This window comes from Podarcis erhardii, assembly GCF_964252035.2.
Source record: "Podarcis erhardii genome assembly, chromosome: 2".
In the NCBI taxonomy this organism is placed as follows: domain Eukaryota; kingdom Metazoa; phylum Chordata; class Lepidosauria; order Squamata; family Lacertidae; genus Podarcis; species Podarcis erhardii.
Window position 1 is genome coordinate 77556831 of NC_138498.1, and position 21236 is coordinate 77578066.

The following is a 21236-nucleotide window of genomic DNA, read 5'->3' on the forward strand; positions in this document are numbered from 1 at the left end:
AACTTCATGGAGGCTTTTGACAGAATAATGTTGCCTGCGATTTTATTCTACCCTTCCTTCCTCCAAAGAACTGAGAGCAGCACTTATAGCCTCAACAATTACTCTGAGGTAGGTTAAAGCTGTTTGTGCCTCATAGTCAGCAGGGACTTAATGTGGGTTTCTCATGTTGAAGCCCAGAAGCTTAGCCATGGTACCACATTGATTCTTTGGTCAGTTTAAAAGATTTGCTGAACTGCCTCTGGCCTTACTGTCCTGTAGTTAATGTACAGTGGTACCTCGGGTTAAGTACTTAATTCGTTCCGGAGGTCTGTTGTTAACCTGAAGCTGTTCTTAACCTGAAGCACCACTTTAGCTAATGGGGCCTCCTGCTGCTGCGCCGCTGGAGCACGATTTCTGTTCTCATCCTGAAGCAAAGTTCTTAACCCGAGGTACTATTTCTGGGTTAGTGGAGTGTGTAACCTGAAGCATATGTAACCTGAGGTACCACTGTAGTTCTTTCTAAGTAGTAGTTGCTTTTGCAGCGTCCTGTACAAAGATGTTAATAGATTATGCTTTTAGTCTAAAGATTGTATATAATTCTGGACTTCAAAGAGATCTTTCTGTGTTTATGGAACATTTTACAAAATAGTTTCCAGTTGTGCGAATAACTTAATGGCAGTCCTGTTTTATTAATGCGTAGCTGGTAAAAATCAGAACCTCTTAGATGTTGTATGATGCAAACATGTGTAGTAAGTGTAATCGCACTAGCTAAGTGCTTTGAAAATGCAGGGTTTGCTGGACCACTTAAGCAATGGAACCATGCCTCAAGATTGTTCGTCCTGCTTCACACATATGACTTCCTCTCTGGAATAAATCCACAAAATACAGTTTGTCCTTGCATTTGAAGTGTCCTGCTAGCTTACTGTGGCTGTCAAGTTGTCTGTGCACAACAGCATTGGTGCTACATCATGCTTGATGTAGCAGTTCTTTTTGCCTGAATGACTGTGGCACCTTGTGTCTCCCACTAAATGTTTATGGGGTCTGCCTTTCTTGCACTTACTTCAGGAGACATGAGTAAAGAGTGATACTTAATTTTGCTTCTGAAGAAGATGGGATTGGGAGAGAATGGCCTTTTCTAAAAGTATTTTTGATGCCTGCTAGAGGGGTGGACTGTAATGAATTAAAGAGGCAGGTTGTTTGGGTGAAATGCAAAGTGTTCTTGCTCTTATATAGGCGAAAACATGCTTGGAGATCCCTTTTACTCAAATTTTTGAATGTTTGGCTTGACTGTGCTGGTTCACAAAAGCCACATCAAAGGTGTTTTCTGCTTAAACTCCCAAACATTTGGTGTAGTTCTTCTATTGGTTGGTTTTATTACACTTATAGGGGCACTTCCTTCGAAGTCCAGAGTAGCTTATACTTGGGCTCGAAGGCAGCTTCACATCCAAGTACTGACTAGAATTTTAAGGCACGCTTATGTTAAGCAGTGGAACAACATTGTGTGATTTCAGTATATTCACGAAGGTAAATGAAGCAGGAGTATCTCCTGCATGCAGGCGAAGCAGTGTAATGTGGGTTCCTGTCTGTTTTCTTTTTACTTATTGCATTTCATGATGGATACAGATGCGGGAGAGACTATTTCTGGAAAAATCTTCTACAGTGTAATGTAAGACAACATTTCCTCTTAAAGGTGGTAAACTGATGGATGTGAGTTTATTTGTATTGCCCATAACACTTCAGCACTGAACATGGATGCAAACAGTTATTTCTTTTTATCCACAGAGTCTCGCTGTGATAAAGACATGGATGCTCTTAGTGGTTATGCTATGTGCCTTCCTAACCTTACTAGGCTACATGTTGTTGAACATCGACCAATACTTTGTGTAGAGATTAAGGTGAGTCTGTCAGGATTTTAAAAGCAAAAAAAAAATAACCCCTCAACTTTGAACAGCCCCATTCGCCTGGCAGCTGGTCTGTCAAGAAAAATGTGTCTCATTTTAAATTCTTGGAGCCAAGGCCTGTTCTTGTATACTCACTTTGTGTTTAGTAATAACTAGTTGCTGAGAGTATGAGCCCCTGTTTCTTTGGTCTTGCCACCCCTTCAACTCCCTGTGGAGCTATTTTGCTGGAAATTATGGGCCCCAAAGTACTTTGAATGTGAACAGTCCGAATTCTGTGTCACCATTAGAGGTACAGTGAAGAGGTGATTTGATATAATGGATGAAACATTTTATACCAGCCAGTTGTTTAACTTTGTATAAACATTTGAACCTGTAGAATTAGAAGCTTAGAGCAAAAATAATAATAATAAATAATACAGACTGTTTTCCCTCATGCTGAGAGTTGCTCTTGTCACAAAGGAGATAGGAACAGACAACAGGACTACAGAGAATGATTTTGTATTTCTATTTGATAATGCAAAAGACCTCTTCTCATATGTTAATTTTTTGGCATTTATGCAAATTTAAATTATTTACAAACCTGAAAACTGAACAGTTAACACGTAACTCTTTCTAAAAACTACCAGTTATGTGTTGGATTGGTTAAATGTTAGTTTAATTGAGATGTTTTACAAGTATTGAGGGAGATACTGCTTTGGGATGTAGCAGAAATCATTAATGTTGCCCTTCTCTATATTAATCAGAGAGCATGAAGAGAGATAATCCTGATGCTCACATTTATCTGGGGTGGTGCGAATATATACACTTCTACCAAAACTTATTTATGGAGAAAGGCTAGATCCAGAGAGAAAGACACTTCAAATATCATTTTAGACCCCCTCGCCCAAATAGTGCATTTTAAATACAAAGTGTGCTAATAATTTTAATATATTTAAATATTTATTCTTGCAGCCCAAATGTGGCTTCCTCCCTTTCTCCAGTCATGTTTCACAGGAGATAAAGCACAAAGTATGTCGTTACTGCATGCATCAACATCTAAAGGTAATGTCTTATCTACAAGATATTCCCCCCCCCTTTGGTTAGTAAAATGATAGAACTAACATTCCATCTTGGGCACAGTCCACCAAACAAGAACTATTGAAATTGTGCCTATTGCTTGCTTTACTGAAACATATTTTAAGGAGATTAGTACTTGCATATAATTTTGTTTTGTCTAAGGAATAAGTAAAGTACCATTCTTAGTTGAGCATTTTTGGGTGTAATTTGTAATTGAGAACTGTGATACCTCAGAGCATGAGACTCTTAATCTCAGGGTTGTGGGTTCAAGTCCCATGTTGGGTGAAAGATTCCTGCATTGCACCAGGTTGGACTAGATTACCCTTCTGGCATCTTCCAACTCTACACTTCTATGAATCTTTGAATGCCTTTATGATAAAAAATATATGAAAAAACTCATTTAACCCACTGTGTCTTCATCAAAAAGCATTAGTGTAACTTCTTATGTTCCTTGACATACTGTTTTCATTGAGAAACATATAGATTTATGTGGAGGAGAATTTCCACATCAGCATGGAACTTTCTGCACTTGCAAAAATGCTCTACATTACAGTGAAACTAGAGGCGAAATGCTTTTGTTAGAGAAAACAAAAGACAAGTAACTGCTAGCTGAAAAAAAATTAACATTTAACAGGTGATGTTATATGACAAATAACATGTGGACACCACTGAAGTTTAAATTGCATGAGCTACTTGTATATTTGAGATCCTAAAGGTTCTACGGGTGTAATGCTTGTTGCAGATGTTTTCTAGAAAATGTGAATACATAGTTGGGATCTCCCCCTGTACTCATAAATAATGTGTTTTAACAGGTAGCAAAAGGAAAGTGGAAACGGCAAAGTAAATATTGTCCTCTGGATCTCTTCTCAGGGTGAGAGCTGTTACGTTTTTATGAATGCTTTGTGTTAGGTTTGTATCACTACCATTAATACTACTTATTTACTGTTACTTTATTTATTTTTAAATTTCTGTATTGCTTTGTATTTTTAATAAAAATCTTTTCAATTTTATGTAGGGTCAGGTGCTATAGGTGCTGAATGAAAGGCAAGGACAGTATTCCTAGCTTGAGAATCTTCTCTGTTAGAGAAAAAAGGGTGGGTTCTGGTGAAGATATCAAAGGGGCAAGTAAGATATGTGCCAGTGGCAGTTACGGGCAAGTGTAAATGTGGCTTCAGAAAGACCTTGCTGAAGAAGGAGGTCTTGAAGATGATGCCCAAGCATTAGAGGCAGGTTTCTTGAGAATAAAGGTTAGGAAGGAAATATTGAGTACAGATTAGAGGCAGCAAGAGTGTTTTAGTGTTTGCCTGGTCACATTTCTTCATTTTAAATAGTCCAATGTGGTTTTCCTTTTAGAAATAAACAGCGAATGCACTTTGCCTTGAGAAGTCTGCTACAGGAAGCACAGAATAACTTAAAAATATTTAAGGTAAGGTGCACTGGAAATTGCAATAAGTTTTTGTTCTTCACCATGTCTGTTGCCCCTTGTTAGTATGCTTTACTGGGTGACCAGCTGCTAGTCCCACAGACTTAAATACAACAAGGTCAGTCTTTACTGGATAAAAATTGGATACATATTGATGCATATAGAAACAAAGTTATTTATTTCATTTCCTAAAATAAAAAAATCTGTAGAGATAGGCAAGGAAATGGAGGAAGTGCAAATATGGTTATATAAAGTTGAATTGAAGTGTGAAACTACTGCCTGTTGCTGTCAAAGAGGACATAGAGGCTTATTTTTGATCTTAGTACTAAGTACCACAGTACCAATATTTGCAATGTCAGCTACAAAGATCATATGATGAGAAAGATCTGTTATCATATGACTTCCGGTGACTGACATGTTGGTGTGTTTTACTCAAAATGATCTTATTAGCCAAATTCAAAGGCCTGGTGGGATTAATTAGACCTGAGGGCTAAAGGTTCTGCTGTACTAAGCCATAGTTTAGCATTTGGCTTGCACACTTTTGAGATGTGCTACAAGGAGGTGTTTGGAAGTGTTTACTTCTTGTTTAGATTGACTGCAACTTGCCCTGTCTAAACATGGTCCAACTGGCTTAATCTTTCCTATAGTTAGCTAAAATGAGCCTGCTTTAAACCATGTTTTATAAAGCTGCTTTATTTCAGTTAACCATAGTCAAGATTAACCACAGTTTAGGGTTCAGGCAACTTGTAAACTGGTTAATATAAAACGAAAGAACTTGCTGATTTCATGACTGAATAGCTGTGCAGTGTGATCCCAAAGGTTGCTCACTCAGCCTTATTATTGCAGTGCCAGCTGTAGATAAGCATTACATCTCAACACAAGCACGGACTGTCCTCCCAAGTCTCCTCGGTTTATGTGATGGTTCTTTTGGTGAATCCTACCACAACAGAGACCATGGGAGGAATTCAATGTCATAATCTTCTGATTGTTCTGTCAGTGCAAGCATTTCAGCTAGCCAGATGAAATGGTTCTCCATCTCCCACACCCTGCATACTGTTCTGGGGGTTATCCCAACCTCCAGAGCCAATTTTTTTTTGGGGGGGGGGATGTACTGGGGAGGAGAGGGTAAACACCCATTGTGTAAGCGTATGTCCTCATTAGGTGTATCCCGCCTGCTTTCTCATTTTTTAGCCCTTTATTAGCCAAATTCAACAGGATCTTTCCTTCCTAGTGGCATTCAGATAAGGTGTGTGGTGAACATAAGGAATTGTTCTATAAAGGAAGTCTTTATCTAGCACTTAATCTCATTATAAACCAAAATAGCAAACTTGACTAGTTGTACACCAGTAAATGGCTGTACATACTTTGTGTTTTAAAAGTGCAGAGTCTGCTCCATGAAAAGCTTAATTCTAGAAACTACAAAAGTTCATAAGCAAATGTTTGTGTTTTGCATTACTTGTTCCACTTTAAACTGAAATAGTGAGAATTCTGAAATCTGCACCTGCATGGCACAGTTGTAGATTAATGGCATACATGAGCTCTGTCTCCCTCTGCTGACTGTCTTTAGTTTTTGATGGTACTGTTAGTAATTTGATCTGTTCAGTGGTGAGCCTGTATGTTAGCACAATGATCAAATAATGTTTTGAACAAACCTTGCCTTTATTAATTTGTTAATATGCTTTGTACCAATTTATCAGATAATTCTGAAGAAAGCAAAACGAGAGGAAAAAGACTTGCTTGCTAAATATACATGGCTAAACTAATTCACTGAAGTCAGTGGGTGTCTTTCTATCTAATTTGTTTTTAAGTTGTGTTCTGTGTCAATAACTTTTTTTGTTTATCTTTTTTCCTGTCAGAGGCTAAGCTTCTTCCTCATGACTTATAATTAGTAGTATCCCACTTAGCAATTGAATAAGCTCCTTGTTTTAACTTAGGTTTGTATTTTGGCCTTCTTCCAGAGAGCTGAGGCTGGAACTATGCTTGGCAGTAGTTCTAGGTCTGAGAAACCAGGTTGCTGCTTAGCTCTTGAAAAAGTGGCAGTGGAGACTGAAATTTGGAAGAGGAAAGCAGCAGCATGGCTTCTTAATCTCTAGTTAAGGTTTGCAGATGTGTTTGCCCCTTCCTTTGCCTGCTGCTTTCCCTTGCCAAATCACACCTTTCTCCTGCCACACTTCAATCTGGCTACCCAGATTGTTCCCAGACTTGATCTGCTGCTGTACATTTAGTTCACAACCTGACAATATCTCTGTGAGGTAGGAGAAGTGTCCCCTTATGCAAGGTTATTTAGTGTGCTTCACAGCTGAGCAGGAATCAGTCCTTAGCTTCCCACTTTGAAACCCAGTTTTCCAAGCCACAAAAGCACAGGACATGCAAGCATGCAGTGTCTGTTACTCCATACATTTTGCTAATATGAAAAAATAAAATCTTAGATGTATGACTTCTTTTTCCTTCCTGTTACAGAATGGTGAGCTAATTTATGGTTGTAAAGATAATGAGGACGCTCTCTCTGATTTGAATGAACTTACTTGCCACCTGAAGCCTTTTTTCTTTCCTTCAAATGGCCTGGTCAATGGAACTCATTGTACACGGACAGTTCTGAAAGAATTAATCCATGTAATAACAATGGCTCTACTGAGTAGCACAGATGCCTGCAAAGCAGGTGATATGAAGACAGTTCCCTCCTCACAAGGAAGGAGTTTTTGTGAAGCTAGTGCTTTCAGTAAAGAAATAGCAAGAAATGGTAAGTAATTTCTGAGTTTCATCTGCCCATCTAGAATTCAAATGATAAAATACTGTACAGCAAGATATGCATTGCTGTCAGTGTGGTTGCCACTGGGTTGAACTGTAAGTAATCTCTGTCTAATCTGGGTTTTCTGGCTTCCCAATAATGTACTTAGCTTTTAAATCAGAAAATCTGCTATGCTTCCGACCTTAATACTTGTCAGGAAAGCATACAAGTATGAGTCTAGATGTGCATATGCTTCCCCACTGTGTCTGCATAATATACATAAAAGTATGTGAATCAATCAATTACTTTAGTAATCATTTTTCAGAATGCATTGATAAAATGATTGTCTGCACTGTAATTTTCAAGTTGTCTATTTGCTGCAAAGCCCCGTGTGTTTCACATGTATATTGCAGAGTTTCCAAGAGATTTTTCAGTGTAGAAAACGCAAAGCTAATTCTGGGCATCCCACTTCTTCAGACTTGTAGAATTTGCATATTTTGTTTCTCTAGGCCTATGCTGTTGCTTTTAGAGCTGTAGTTAATAGAATATTTCAGCAGCTTCTGCACTTCCCCTCCTTGCCACGGACTGCTTGAAAATTGATGAGTCCTGACAGCAGAAGCCCGTGCAAGAACTTCTGCTTGTGCATTGGGGCTTCCTCCCACTGTGCCTCCCTAAATTATCTCATGAGGGTGTAGGAAAACCTCCAGAACAGCATGTGGTGGGAGATAAGGAGTACTTGCCCTAATGAAACAATCAACATAGTGCAACATTGAAATGTTGAGAAATAAAAGTGGCAATAAAAACACAATTAAAAATCAATATGAATACTGAATGCACTGTACGTGCTGTTCACAATTGCTGCTCCTGCTGTTCTTCATGGCCACACTTGTAGACCACCTGAATGAAGCTTGCAGACCACTGATGGTCTGTGGACCATAGCTTGGGAACCCCCGGAATATGGCATTAAAAATCTACACTGTAAAATGTGCCTTTTATACAAAACTTAGATTTTGCAAAGATGTGCATGATTAAAAATCAATTAAATCAGTTTGGTGAAATTTTTCTTCTGAATAACTTGAGGGTGGGGAACTGGGTATTTTCAAAATGTGCTAAGATAATATTTCTTCTTAAGATTGACTCTCAAATATTGTACAACTTGAGGCCTTGACATTTAAAAATGTATGCCATTTGCAATAGCATTAGCATATCACCATAAATCTTCCCTCAATATTGGGAGCAGTAAAGGACTTATATTTCTCTGTTGTTTTGGAAATGTCCTTTCTAACTAGAGCTGAACATTGAATTACAGTGCCTCATTGTTTCCTTTTTTGAACTGGGGGTACAAATCTGGCTTTTGTTTTGAAATATGTAAATTGGGCATGGTTAATCTCCCCTGCTCCATAACTTTGCTTTTGTTAGTTGTGAGCAGAGAGGTTTGTATATATATTTTTGTCAAACCAGTTTTGAAAACATACTTTCCTTTCAGGCAAAAATAAAATTGAGACCTCCGGCTTGCCCAAAGAATGTCTCCTCTACAAAACACTCCAGGCTCAGATGCTGGATATGCTGGATATTGAGGGTGTATATCCTTTGTACAACAGAGTGGAGCAATACTTGGAAGAGTTTCCCAAAGAGAGGTAAGATTTCATGGCACCAGTTTTTAACTTGTCAAGTGGAATGGAGTAGAGCTTAGTGAAGCTCACTGAGCAATGTGGAAGATTGTTCTCAAAGGCTCATTAAGATTTCTTTAAAACTCGGAGGGCCTGTTCAGCTGTTCTAGGATTATCTTCACCATGATACTGGGGATTAGGGCTTGCGGGAAGATGCTGCATTTATTTGACCCTTCAGATCTACCAGTTTAAGAAAACAATGATGTCACTCTATGTACAGCTCTGAGTCGTAATATACAGCTTAGCTTAGCATCTTGAGTAAAGAAGGTGGTCTGTAATATTACAACCTCTGCATAAATCCAGAAGTTATACTGCAGAAATTACCCACAGTTCACTGATCCAAATGCCACACTACCAATATTGTTGGCAACTGCCCTTCTTTCATACCACATTGGATATAGGACTTCTGTCACAAAATAGCTTTTTTGACAGTTCTTGTTCTTATTTACACAGCTTTTCTTTAACACAGTAATAGTTATTCACTTTCTATGTTGGGAAAAGAAAGACAGTAATGGGCTGGTTCTCATAAAATGCACACTCCTCCTTTGTTGAGAAGAGGATCTACCAACAATATTGCAGTGTGGAATTTGAGTTAGTGACATATGGATTATTTCTGCAGTTCTGGAATATAACATTTGGACTGATGCAGAGGTTGTAATATTCTTTTCTGCCAATATTGCTTTTGGTTTCAAAGAATATAACATATAACATAGTGTTATATGTGAACCAGGAGTCCTGGTTTAAAACAAACAATGGTATCTGATAAACAAGCCAACTTCAAACTGTGGATGGCGTTTTCAACTAACCATTGCTTATTTTAAACCAGGATTCCTGGTTCACACAACACTAAGCTCAGTTTCTTCGAACCTGAAATTAAACTCAGTGGAAGTGGACATTGTTCAGGTTCACCCACGCAGCACTACATGCAGGGGTGGGGGAACCTGTCTGCTTCCAGACAACTCCCATTATCCCCTGACCATTGGCCATGTTGGCTTGGGGTGATGGGAGGGCCATAGGTTCCTCACCTCTGGGGACTAAACCAAAATTTAATGTTAAGTGCAAGCCAGTGGATTCTGCTCACATTAGGAATTAAAGAGAGACTTCTGCATTGTTAGGGACTTGCTTTGTTAGGGACTTGCTTCTTTCTAAGTCAGTGTAGACCCAAAAAACAAGAGTGTTGCTGAATTTCTTATTTCAAAAAGTACACACAAAGTACACACAAATGGACTGACAAGTTGGTCTGGACTATGAAGAGCATCTTGCAGCAGTACAAAAACACTTTAAAATGGACATGTCAGACTAGACGGAACCCTGAACAAAAGCACTTTGCTCTGCAACATTTTTATTTCAGGTTCTATTTCAAAAACAAAAGACTAGAATGTTACTTTGAAGATGCCTTGTTTTTGCAGTATTAGTTCCATGGCTCATCTCTTGTGATTTTAGACAAAGGTCACTAGAGGGTGCAACAGCCTCACTTGTTAAAAACACATTTTTTTTTGAGCAGCTAGATGTACGGTAAGAAAACAGCAGTGGAAACAAATTTGGTGCAATTGTTTAATGATACACAAATATAGTATAATCGGCAATACAGTTATGTAATTCTAGTTTTTGACTTGTTCTCTAATTGGTTTCCCCCCCTGTTTTTTAAGGAATGTGCTACAGATAGATGGGCCTTATAATGAATCATTCTATGAGAAGCTACTAGATATCTCAACTGAAGATGATGGAACAGTAGCATATGCACTGACAAAGGCAAGGATCCGAAGTTCCTTCTTATTAATTATTAGTAGATGCCATTTTCAGATAATTATTATACTAGCATATGTTCTGAACAGTTGCTGAAGAAAGAGAGGCTAGGGCCTAGCATAGCAGAAGATCTACATCTAAGTCCTAATGCCAGCTTCTCTGTTGGGAGGCAGGGGAAGATGGGGTTCCTGCTGCAGGCGGCCTCCCTGCCTTCCAGGCCACCTATTACCAACTGCCCTGTGAGAAGATACAAGGAGGAGAGAGACACCAGATGCCTGCTCCAGACGCACTCATTTTGTTTGGCTTTTTACATATCAATTTGCATTTCATAAAAGTTGTAAGCTGTTCTGAGGACTCCAGTTGAAAAGGAGGGTATACATCTAGTAAATAAATACAATTCTGAACATAAGGGCAATGTAGGAAAGTTGTGATATGCCAGATCAGGCTGTTTGTCCATCTATTCCATTACTGTCTCATCTGACCGGTGGTTTATCTCCAGAGTATCAGGCAGGAGTCTTCCCTGTTATCTGCTACCTTATTCCTTTTATTGAAGATGCCAGGAAATGAACCTGCATCTTTCAGTAAGCATAGCATGTGGTCTACCACCAAGTTATGATCTTTCTAGACTGAACATAGATTCAGCCTGGTAGTGAGAAGGCACATCTTTTTGGAAGCCTCTTTATGAGGCCTCCCTCTCCAGGACTTAGGATGATCCGAGGCAGCAGGTACTTGTGAAATATAGTTCTCCGAGGCATCTGTGCCTTCTGAAGGCCTTCTGATGGGTAAGGTGTAGTGGTAGCGTTCCAGTTACCAGACTTGCTCAGATAACTTGCTCAGATAACAGTCCAAACTAGAGGAAAACGTCTGAGACAAATCATGCTTAGTTTATAATAAAGATGAGGTAATTACAATTTTTGGTGACACCACTAATTACTATGCAGATTTTGCTAATGGTACCGTATATTAAGACCAGCTTTGCATGGAAGGCATTGCCTTACTTTGAACCAATTTTAAGTAAAGATAAGAAGTTTTCCCCCCAAGGAATTCTTAATGCACCCCCAATTCAGTTTGTATTAGCAGTACAAGTCCTTTGCCTCTGTACACCTGGTCAAAGGGAACAGGAAATGGTTTCTTCTTTTAGTAAGTAAAATGCTGGTATTAATAGCCACCACCCAATCATTTCACTCTGCATTAGAAGTGGAACAGGGCTTCATCTGACCTTGCCACATATTGGGCCTGATGTGATTGACGTAACCTGAGTGCTTTCTCCCACATTGCCCCTGGAACCAATGAAGCCATCCACCTATGCTTGAATTCTTTATGTGCTTACGTGACTCAGAAGTGATGGATCACAACATCATTTGTGTGCTATATAAATAGAGACTAACATTCTAATTGGACACTCCTGTGGCAGGAAATGGAAGGCAATTTTGAGCAATCCCCCACACTACCCCTGCTGTCTCTGCACTACTTCTCACATTGTTCCAGGGAATACTCTGACTCTCCAGAGCTTGTTTTCATTCAGCATAGGATGCTGCAGGTGGGAGGAATTGGTGTCAAAAATTGCCCCTTCCCCTTGTGTCAGTGGGAGCCTCCAGTTAGCAAAGTTCGGCCAAAGATAAGTCTGGAGCCAGCACAATGAAACCTAAACATGTTAAAGCTCTAATAAGGCTCCAGGTGTAAGAACTGCTTAATTTTTTTTTGTTTTATGATTTGGTTTTATTAGCAGCTTTGAGGGAAAGTGGTGTATTAATGTTGAGAATAAAACTGTCTGCTAAATGTGTTGGCTGATATTTCTCTGCTGGTTACTAGTGTTGTAGGCTCCAACATGTGGCTCAGTAGAACAGAGGTAGGATTGTAATGTTGTCAATTACAGTGGTGCCTCGCAAGACGAAATTAATTCGTTCCGCGAGTTTTTTCGTCTTGCGATTTTTTCGTCTTGCGAAGCACGGACTTTGGAAAAGCTTCAAAAATCACCAAAGTCTTCAAAAACCTCAAAAAAGGCTACCACCCCGCGTGCTATGAGTTGCTCCTCGAAGTGAATGCACGGTTTTAAGAAAAAGGAAACAAACTTGCAAGACGTTTTCGTCTTGCGAAGCAAGCCCATAGGGAAATCCGTCTTGCGAAGCAACTCAAAAAACGAAAAACTCTTTCATCTTGCGAGTTTTTCGTCTTTCGAGGCATTCGTCTTGCGAGGTACCACTGTAATTGGTTACTTGACTACTTGGTGTACAGTGAAATATTCCATGAAGTCGATGTACCTATACCTGTGTGGCCTACCAGTGGCATAATTTGACAACAGCATGAATACAATCTGATTTTTGCTTGATCAAATTCCCAAACATATATAAATGTACAGGATTGTGTAGAGGAACATAAGACCCATTCATGTGGGTAAGGGGCAGCCTCTTGCATCCATGCAGAGTTGGTGTCTGACCAGGGGAAGGCTTGCAAGCATAGGTCTCTCTATTATGTATATGTTTCCATGCAGACTGCATGGAAGCTTACACATCGGCTTCATTGGCTTAATGTAGGGGCTAGGGCCAGCAGCAAGCCCTGCTTCCTAATAACTACTTAGATTCCTCTTCCTTGATTAATACAAGAAAGGGACTCTCTCATACCCCAGATAATATATGGGTACAATCAACAGTGGCCAGCAGCTGTTTCTGGTATCATATCAACTGGCAAAATTGAAATGGGGGCAGACCCTTGCAGTATTTATGTATACAGGAGGTCAAGATTTATACTGTTGTTTTGCCACACAATACAGACAATAAAGATGTAAGAGGCTGGCTTGCATTTGTGATTGGCTGAGTCACCATTATAATTCTTAAGTAATTGTCTCTTAGATGAGTCCTGTCTTAATTTTGTTGCAGGTTCAGCAGTACAGAGTTGCAATGACAGCAAAGGACTGCTCCATTATGATTGCCCTCTCACCTTGCCAGCAGGATGAATGGTAAGATGATCTAGAATGTTATGCATGCTTCTTGGAGGTTCTCTGTCTGCACTCTTCAGAATGATCAGTATACATTGAAGTTAATGCTGCTTTGGTTCAAATTTTATTGTCCATTGATCATAATTTAAGCTCCAAACCCCATTCAACTAAAAGCATGCAAAAGTGATGATGGCTATGACAGCCTTTATTGAAAACCTAGTAATCTATTTTTTAGATGTCTTAATAGTACACATAGCTTGGTCAAGAGGTTCGTGACATATTAGAATGCTTGGGGTGACACCCATATGTACTGGCCGATGGGCACTTCTTCCCTTGAGGGGAACTCCTTCATTTTGCCCCTTGCTCTGTCAGCATTGGCCAGGCATTGATAAATATGTCTGCTACGTTCTAACTCACTTTGCAAAGTTCTGAATGTCTCTAGAAAGGCTCTGGTTTTAATTTAAAATATAATTATGGTAGTTACATTGAAATTTATATATATTTTCAGTTAGGGAAACAGTTAAAACATATAAATAGGGGTTCTTCTGGAAAACCTTGTGTGCACATCTACCAACCACTTAAAGAACTTTACTCAACTAAAATTTACCACATAGCTTCTGCTCCCTGCTCCTATGCCAGTAAGGGAATAATGGTAAAGTCTTTGTCCCATGAGGATGGGAGTCTCATATTGTGGTTAGCAACTGCACAGATGATGCACCTTCCAAGGGACTAGCCATTAATGCTGGTTTCTATCTGCAGTGTCAGGGGCACATAAATGAATGGAATACTTGACACATTCCTGTACTGGTATGGTAGCACCAGAATGAATAACTTTACTTACCAGGGAATCTTAGAGAAATGCCTCATGGGACCACAGCTATATTATTTACATATCAGAACAAAATTTGTGTAACAGGACATACTGCTATATTAACTTCTATGCAGATCTTTATTTCTTCAGATTTAAGACCTAAATGTCTTGACATGAGCTTTCGTGTGCATGCACACTTCTTCAGAAGTGTGTATCTGAAGAAGTGTGCATGCACACGAAAGCTCATACCAAGAACTGACTTAGTTGGTCTTTAAGGTGCTACTGGAAGGAATTTGTTTTGTTTTGACTATGGCAGACCAACACGGCTACCTATCTGTAACTAAATGTCTTGGTTTAGGGAAATGATTACTAATGCTATATATTCTCCCTGTGTTATAACTGATGCAATATAATCTGGTGAAAATGGTGACTTAAATTTAAGTAAGCAGATTGCTAACATCTCAGTTCAGTTCATTTTTATGGCAGTGTTGGTGGTATAACAATTTAGGGATGCTTGGCATAAACTGAGGTGGAAAATGATCAACATGATCAACTAAATTTTCATTCCACCACATTTTGGACTGGAAAAGCTGTATCTTATTTAAGACCACAGCTACTTCAAAAATGCAGCATCAGCTGAAGCTGGTCATGATTAGGTAATGGGTAAACTTTTTCATGTGTAGAAGATTTTTAAAAGTCTATTAATGTCATAATTTTTTCTTGGGGCAAGAAGTAACTTTTCTTTTTAAATTCAAACTACAGTGCAGTGCAGAGGCCACTGGTTTTAACTTCTAAATCAAGATTCACCTTTTCCATCTCCGTCTTGGACCTAGACCTTAAGCCATATGAAAGCATTCACCATCAGTACAAACTTGATAGGAAGATAGTAAACTTCTATTTGAAGAACACACAGGCCAAAGACGACTCGGTGATGTCAAATCTCTTGAAAGAAAATGAAGACTGCACACTACTTCTCCATAAAATGTAACTGGCTAAATATTTATCAAACACAGAATGGGAATAATTAAGTTATGTTGGTTTTCTATTATTTTCAGTTGTGCTTTAAATTTATCTGCCTTTCAGAAACACAGAATACCACTCAGACTACCTTGAAGGAATGTATTTATGGTAAAAGAGTTAGACAGACATATGCACCCTACAAACCCTTAGTACCTGGTTGCTGGGAAAGTAGTTAAGTTTGAATCAAATGACTACTGTATGAAGCAGAGAAGTGAGTATCTTGAATTTAATTCTTCAATGAAGGGAACCAGTGTTCCTATGAGGTTTGCAGATGTGAACTGCAGAATAGCACTTGCTCAAATTAATTGTAAAAGTGAACCAGCTCCTATTTAAAGTAGTTATTAAGCTGGAGAGTGGATATATGGTGCTGCCTAGGTTTTCAGCTTGAATCTTAATATTTTTTAGTCTTGTGACAAAATATTAGTTTGGTTGTTTCCAAAAATGGTATTGTAGTGGCCATTCTAAAAAAGCGATTGGAATACATGCGAGTAAACTTACAAAACAAAGGAAACTTAATGGTATAGAGAAAAACAGCCTTATCAAACTAAACCAGCTCTTCCTTACTCAAATAGGTGTTGCTTTTAAAAGTTCACTAGAATGATTTAATTATGAAGCTCTTTCAAATGGTCCAGTGTTAACACAATTACATTCAATTGTCCCCCCGCCCCCCCGCCCCGATATTTTTAACTCCATGTAAAATAACTATACATGTGCCCAGGGGCGCCGACTTATAAAAAAATTGGGGGGGCCCATACCGGGGTCCTCGCCACAAGATCCTGGCTGCGGGGCGCAATTCGGGAGGGCTCGGCTGGCCGGGCCCAGGCCCGCGGGGCTCCTCCGCGCTCCCCTCCCCCGGCTGGGCGGCGCCTGCAAAGGCTGCGGGTTCCGCTGCACCTCTGTCTCTTTCCACTGGTAGCGAGAGCGGGTGGGAGGAGGCCACCCGGGAGCCGGAACCGGGCACCAAATAAGGAGAGCGGGGCGGGCCTGGATCCTGGCCTTGTTTGGTGCTTCCCCTCGGCCAGCGGCCCAGCCAAACCCGCGGCGGCGGCGAGGCGATGCCCGCGCAGGGGGGCGCCCACCCCTCGGCCCCCGCCCGGCGCTGCCGCCCCAGCACCTGCCCGCTCCTCCTCTCCCTCCCGCCTCTTCGCAGCAGTAATATAATTCTCTTAAATTATTGGGGGGGGGCGGAGCCCCCCCCAAACGAATTTTTGAGGGGGCTCGGGCCCCCTCAGGCCCCATGGAGTCGGCGCCTATGCATGTGCCTCATTTAAATACAGAAACCTTCCAGTAAAGCAAGCCATCTTGTGTTTTGCTGCTGTGGGAAGCATTTGTGAAGTTAAAGAGTGGCTTTATTATCCCTGCCCATGAGTGATAAGTTTTGTACTTAATATTTTGTTGATTTCCCCCTTCTACATTAAACACCTGCAACTCTCCCAGAGCTGGGTAAAATAAAGTCATTGCTAATTGAGATGTTCCTCAAAGTGAACTCTATGAATTTGAAACTTACCTCACATTAGTTATTAGTTAGCAAGGAGCATTTTCTCTAGAAGTGCCTGTGCATGATTATTACTGTCTCTTACCCTATCTTGCATACAGATAATAGGATATATGCCTCAGGTTTGGCAGGCTGCAGGGTTCATCTGCTCAGACTCTTTTCCCACTGTGCTGTGCAATGGCAATAGGCTTCTCTTATTGTATAGGAATATTACTGTTCTTATTCTGGCTGCGTGACTTGAGCCTCTGAATTCAAAATGCTGGAAAGGCAAGTCATGTCATGGGCTTTTGTAGAACAGGAGAAACTTTAATAGGGGTTGCCTGGGGGCAAGATACTTGAAGTGGGTGAAGGCTATCTGTGAGAAACCCAGATTTTAAGCTGCTTTAGCCATTCAAAAATTAGTATCTATATTCAACTGTAGGCATTTATGTTCTAACTGACATTTTGTGTGTGTCATCAGTGATCCAGTTTATTCATTGTTTTTAAGGTACAGTATCTATCCCTAAAAATCTAAAAGAATACACTTGCCATTACCAATTAAGCTGCTACAGTTAACATTAAATATAATGGTAACATTTCAAAACTTGTATAATTTAAATACTTGTTCTCATCTTACACAGAACATAATTTTGTTAGTGTCTCTATTCATTCCCATTACTTCTAAAAACTGTCTTGTGATAGCTGTACAGCTTAATTATAAGATGTGGTTATATAGAGGTTACAGACCTCAATTCACAGGATGTCAAGGAACCCAACTGCAGGTTAAAGCATTTATCTAGAATAAGACTTATAACTAGGTTGAAGTTAGTAAACTGCTATGCCTAATGGTTGGTTACAATCAGTACTTAAATTTGTTAGCTGACTGAAGTGTCAGGTAATATATCAGGTTTCCTCTTGGTATGTAAAGGTTCTGCAAGGAAGACTGTCATTCCCATATTCCTGAAGCAATAAGCAAAACAAGGCAATGGCACAAATAGATGTGCAGCAATGCTTATTTGATTTTGCATATTCTGGTCAGAACTAACTGATCAGAAGTAGGTAAAATTCTACATTTATAATCTAGGGCCAGGGAGTCAAGTGAGTTAAATTGCTGTTTAAGGGGTTTGCTTGAGGACTAGGTTTCCACCTTTTGAGAACAGCTACAAAGCTTGCTTTTATGCAAATACTGTTGCGGCACTCAAAAAGAGCAGGGAGACCTTTGAAATGGTTGTGCTACTTAACTTGGAAAGCAAAAAAACAGCAAGTACATGGGATAAGTTGTATGTGGGTCAATGATCTTGACCTTGCTATTTTCATTATAAGCAATCCTGGGACTAAAAATAAATAGGTTACATTTTGTAAATTGTAGCTATGCCTTCTGATCCATTGTAAATTAAAATTTCACAATTCTATTTTATGAAAGGTTTGATAAACCTGGTTTTGCCTTTAATCACTGATTGAGGAAAGAAGCAGTTGCGATACTGAGTGAAGTTTTTTGCATCTTGAAACTTCCTTTCATTTAACTTTTCAGTGTCATTTCTAATCTAAGAATCTGTTACATATACAGCTGTGAACAGAAACTGTCACTTTTTATAAACTTGAGTTTACCAGGTCGATTTGAAGAGGTTCTAGGAAATGCTATTGGGGGGGGGGGGAGAGAAACCACTTCGATTCAGAAAGTTAACTTTTTAAAAATAAAATTCACTTATCTATTTGGCATTTTGTATTTAAAATGGCTGTATTTATTTGTCATGATGATTTATATATATATGTGCCATAATTGTACAGATAGCATGTTTTATGGGTTTGATTTCTAAATGAAAAATAACTTAATGTTTATATTCAATAAACTATAGATGCATATTTTATTGTCCTGGTATTCATTTATCATTGCAAAGTGACTTGATCAGTGTTTCAATGCATGCTTGTATTCCAAGCACATGTAGTAGACTTCTGAAGCAGTACGGAGCATCTGATGCAAACTTGTTAGCTTCCACCACTGTAAGAGGGAAAAAAATGGAGTTAACAATTCACTTTAAATACTAATAATGACTTGAAATGGTCTAGCACTGCAATTTTGAATGAGGTCCAGAATTTATGCATTCATCTGTATTTAGGAAGAAAATACTTTTTTACATTAGCAGTATACAACCCATTTCTACCTCTGTGTCATTAGGATTTGTACTGTTTCTCAGGTATGGATAAACTAAGCCTGGCTATGTACTTTTAGTTGCCTACTGGATTACCTATAAGGTGAGGTAGATGGTGGGCGTGCATTCCTGTTATTTCCCTAGAAGTCTGAAGTTTTTGATTATGCTGGTTATGCTACCCTTTGCAAACTGGGAGATGGGCTTGGAAGGATATTTTGGTTTGCTGGCTTGGATACTTTCTTGAAGGGAGGCTCCCCAAAGAAAGGGGGGGGACACTAGAACTATCAATTCTACCCCAACTGCATAGGCCTATAGGTACACTAAATATATATAGTCTGCTCTCAACATCTAGCATGTCTATCACTGTATATATCTTTGTCCTATTCTAAGCTTTGGTAGTTTTAAAGACACTTTGCCTCCACACTCAAGAATGTGGCTTGAGTGTAAGATAATAAATAGATGAACTAGGTATGCTGTACGAAGTTGCATAGCAGCCTCACAGGGTGAATCAATCCCTGGCTTCTGTATATTACCCCAGGATGGTTTAAATTTTAATTTCTTGATAATGATTTTCAGCGTAAAGTTTGCAGTCCAAAATCGATGTAGAGGGCATCTAACGGATAACTAATAGGATGCATGCCATATCATAATTATCTAATTATAACTTGCCAACTGTTGCAAACATTTAATATTTATAATTTGTATTGCCTCTGTGGCTTTGCCAAACTGCCTAAGGAGCAACACTGCCAGAATTTTCACAGAAGAAAAAGGAAAATGAGGTGTTGAAGACAGGAAATCTTGGGCATCTGGCTAAAAAAAATGGTAGTGGCTGAAAATCAGTGGCAGGTCTAAAGAAATTGAGTGGAGAAAAGATGATCTCCCTGTCCCCCCCCCACTTCTTTTCCATCATTTCCTCACTCCAATGGGGATGAATGAAACCCATCCCCCCACTGATCTACATGGGCTGTGGGTGCGTGTTCTTGCTTTAGGGTCTGACTCCACCCACAGCTAAAATGCAGCCCCCAAGAGCTATCCAGCCTGAAAAGGGGTCATAACTTGGTTAGATGCTTGAACAGGCTGCTGCTTAAAACAAGCAAAATTAGGTCAGTTACTTTTTTATAAAAATAATAAATGTATAATGGAAATTGCAAATATTAATAGCCAAGTTGTAATAAGGGGCAACCATAAACTCTTGAAATGTGTGTTCATTATTTGCCATCTCTGAAATTTCTTGTCAGATTGGCTAGTCTCTGTGTCACAGAGATTCCACTCCTTCAATACAGGAGATTTATAATTAATATTTTTGCTCTTCTGGATAAATGCCAAACAAACTTGATGTTTAGTTCACACTACTCAATACCAATATTCAAGCATTTCTAAATTTGGGGACAATTCAAACAAAATATGGAGAAAATCAGCTATTGGTTGAAAGTAATTAAACCCTGTAGGTCTTGAATTTCTGTTTATGTAGGAAGTTTGGCAAGATGAAGAGAGCCTATACTGAGTGAATTGAAAACTTGCAACCCAGTATCTCCCCCCCCCCCCATTAGTTGTAAGTTGATAGGTAATGAATGGGACAATTATCCTTTACAATTCTTTACTAAAAATCAGACTTTCAAAAGGGGTTTCAGGTCCCCAGCCTTACATTCTCAGTTGAAAATACTGAAACTGAGAGAAGTAAACTGGTTATTTGGTGGCTTAAAGAATTTCCTTTCCTGGACTACCTCCCTAAACTGTGTAGTATTATAGTGGATCCAGTGGAGATTACTCCCCTTAAACAAGAAAGTCACAAATGAAGCAGTAGTCAAGGCTTCATGTGTACTACTATCACAGCTGTATTTTGATCTGATAGCCTAGAGGGAATAACAAGGGCCAAGAAGCAGGAGGAAAGTAGCTGAACATCACATACCAACTGAACTAGCCAGCAAAGTCTTTGTAGGCATTTAATAAACAGATGCAAATTTTGTTGAACTACATATTATATGCAAGTGTGTGTGACATACTAAACCCATTGTGGGCTTCATTAAACTAAACTGAGCTAATCTCAGCAAGCTGCAGCTTGGGGCAGAGAAGCAGGAAGGGTGTGTGTGTGTCTCCAAGATGCTTTTTCTTTGCAGGGAAAAGGCTAAATAAGTTGCTTTCTATTTAAAACAAAGCGAACGAGGACTTTATTCTTGTTATTAATATGTATTGTGTAGTTTGTCTTTAAGTGCTGCCAAAAGAATACTGTTACCAAGACAATGAATGTTTTGCAGGATGTACTTTCAGGAATGCAAAGCAAGAAGACTTTCAGAGAGAGAATGAAGCTGGAATTAAATGGTTGGAACAAGGAAAGAAATACTT

At 39.3% G+C, this 21236-nt stretch overlaps 2 protein-coding genes across 5 annotated transcripts in view; one reads left to right on the forward strand and one right to left on the reverse strand.

Annotated features, from left to right (window-relative positions):
- IPPK (inositol-pentakisphosphate 2-kinase) overlaps positions 1 to 15391 on the forward strand; it is a 30174-nt gene extending 14783 nt beyond the window's left edge. For both annotated transcript variants that reach the window (XM_081848240.1, XM_081848241.1), the window contains 9 exons: positions 1762 to 1874; positions 2832 to 2921; positions 3749 to 3807; positions 4290 to 4362; positions 6820 to 7099; positions 8574 to 8724; positions 10407 to 10509; positions 13380 to 13459; positions 15012 to 15391. In XM_081848240.1, the coding sequence (XP_081704366.1) occupies positions 1762 to 1874; positions 2832 to 2921; positions 3749 to 3807; positions 4290 to 4362; positions 6820 to 7099; positions 8574 to 8724; positions 10407 to 10509; positions 13380 to 13459; positions 15012 to 15237 (1175 nt within the window). In that variant the 3' untranslated portion in view covers positions 15238 to 15391. The remainder of the gene's footprint in view (positions 1 to 1761; positions 1875 to 2831; positions 2922 to 3748; positions 3808 to 4289; positions 4363 to 6819; positions 7100 to 8573; positions 8725 to 10406; positions 10510 to 13379; positions 13460 to 15011) is intronic.
- A 3187-nt stretch (positions 15392 to 18578) lies between these two features.
- Positions 18579 to 21236, reverse strand: part of CENPP (centromere protein P) — a 148050-nt gene continuing 145392 nt past the window's right edge. For all 3 annotated transcript variants that reach the window (XM_081848577.1, XM_081848575.1, XM_081848576.1), the window contains exon 9: positions 18579 to 18742. In XM_081848577.1, the coding sequence (XP_081704703.1) occupies positions 18624 to 18742 (119 nt within the window). In that variant the 3' untranslated portion in view covers positions 18579 to 18623. The remainder of the gene's footprint in view (positions 18743 to 21236) is intronic.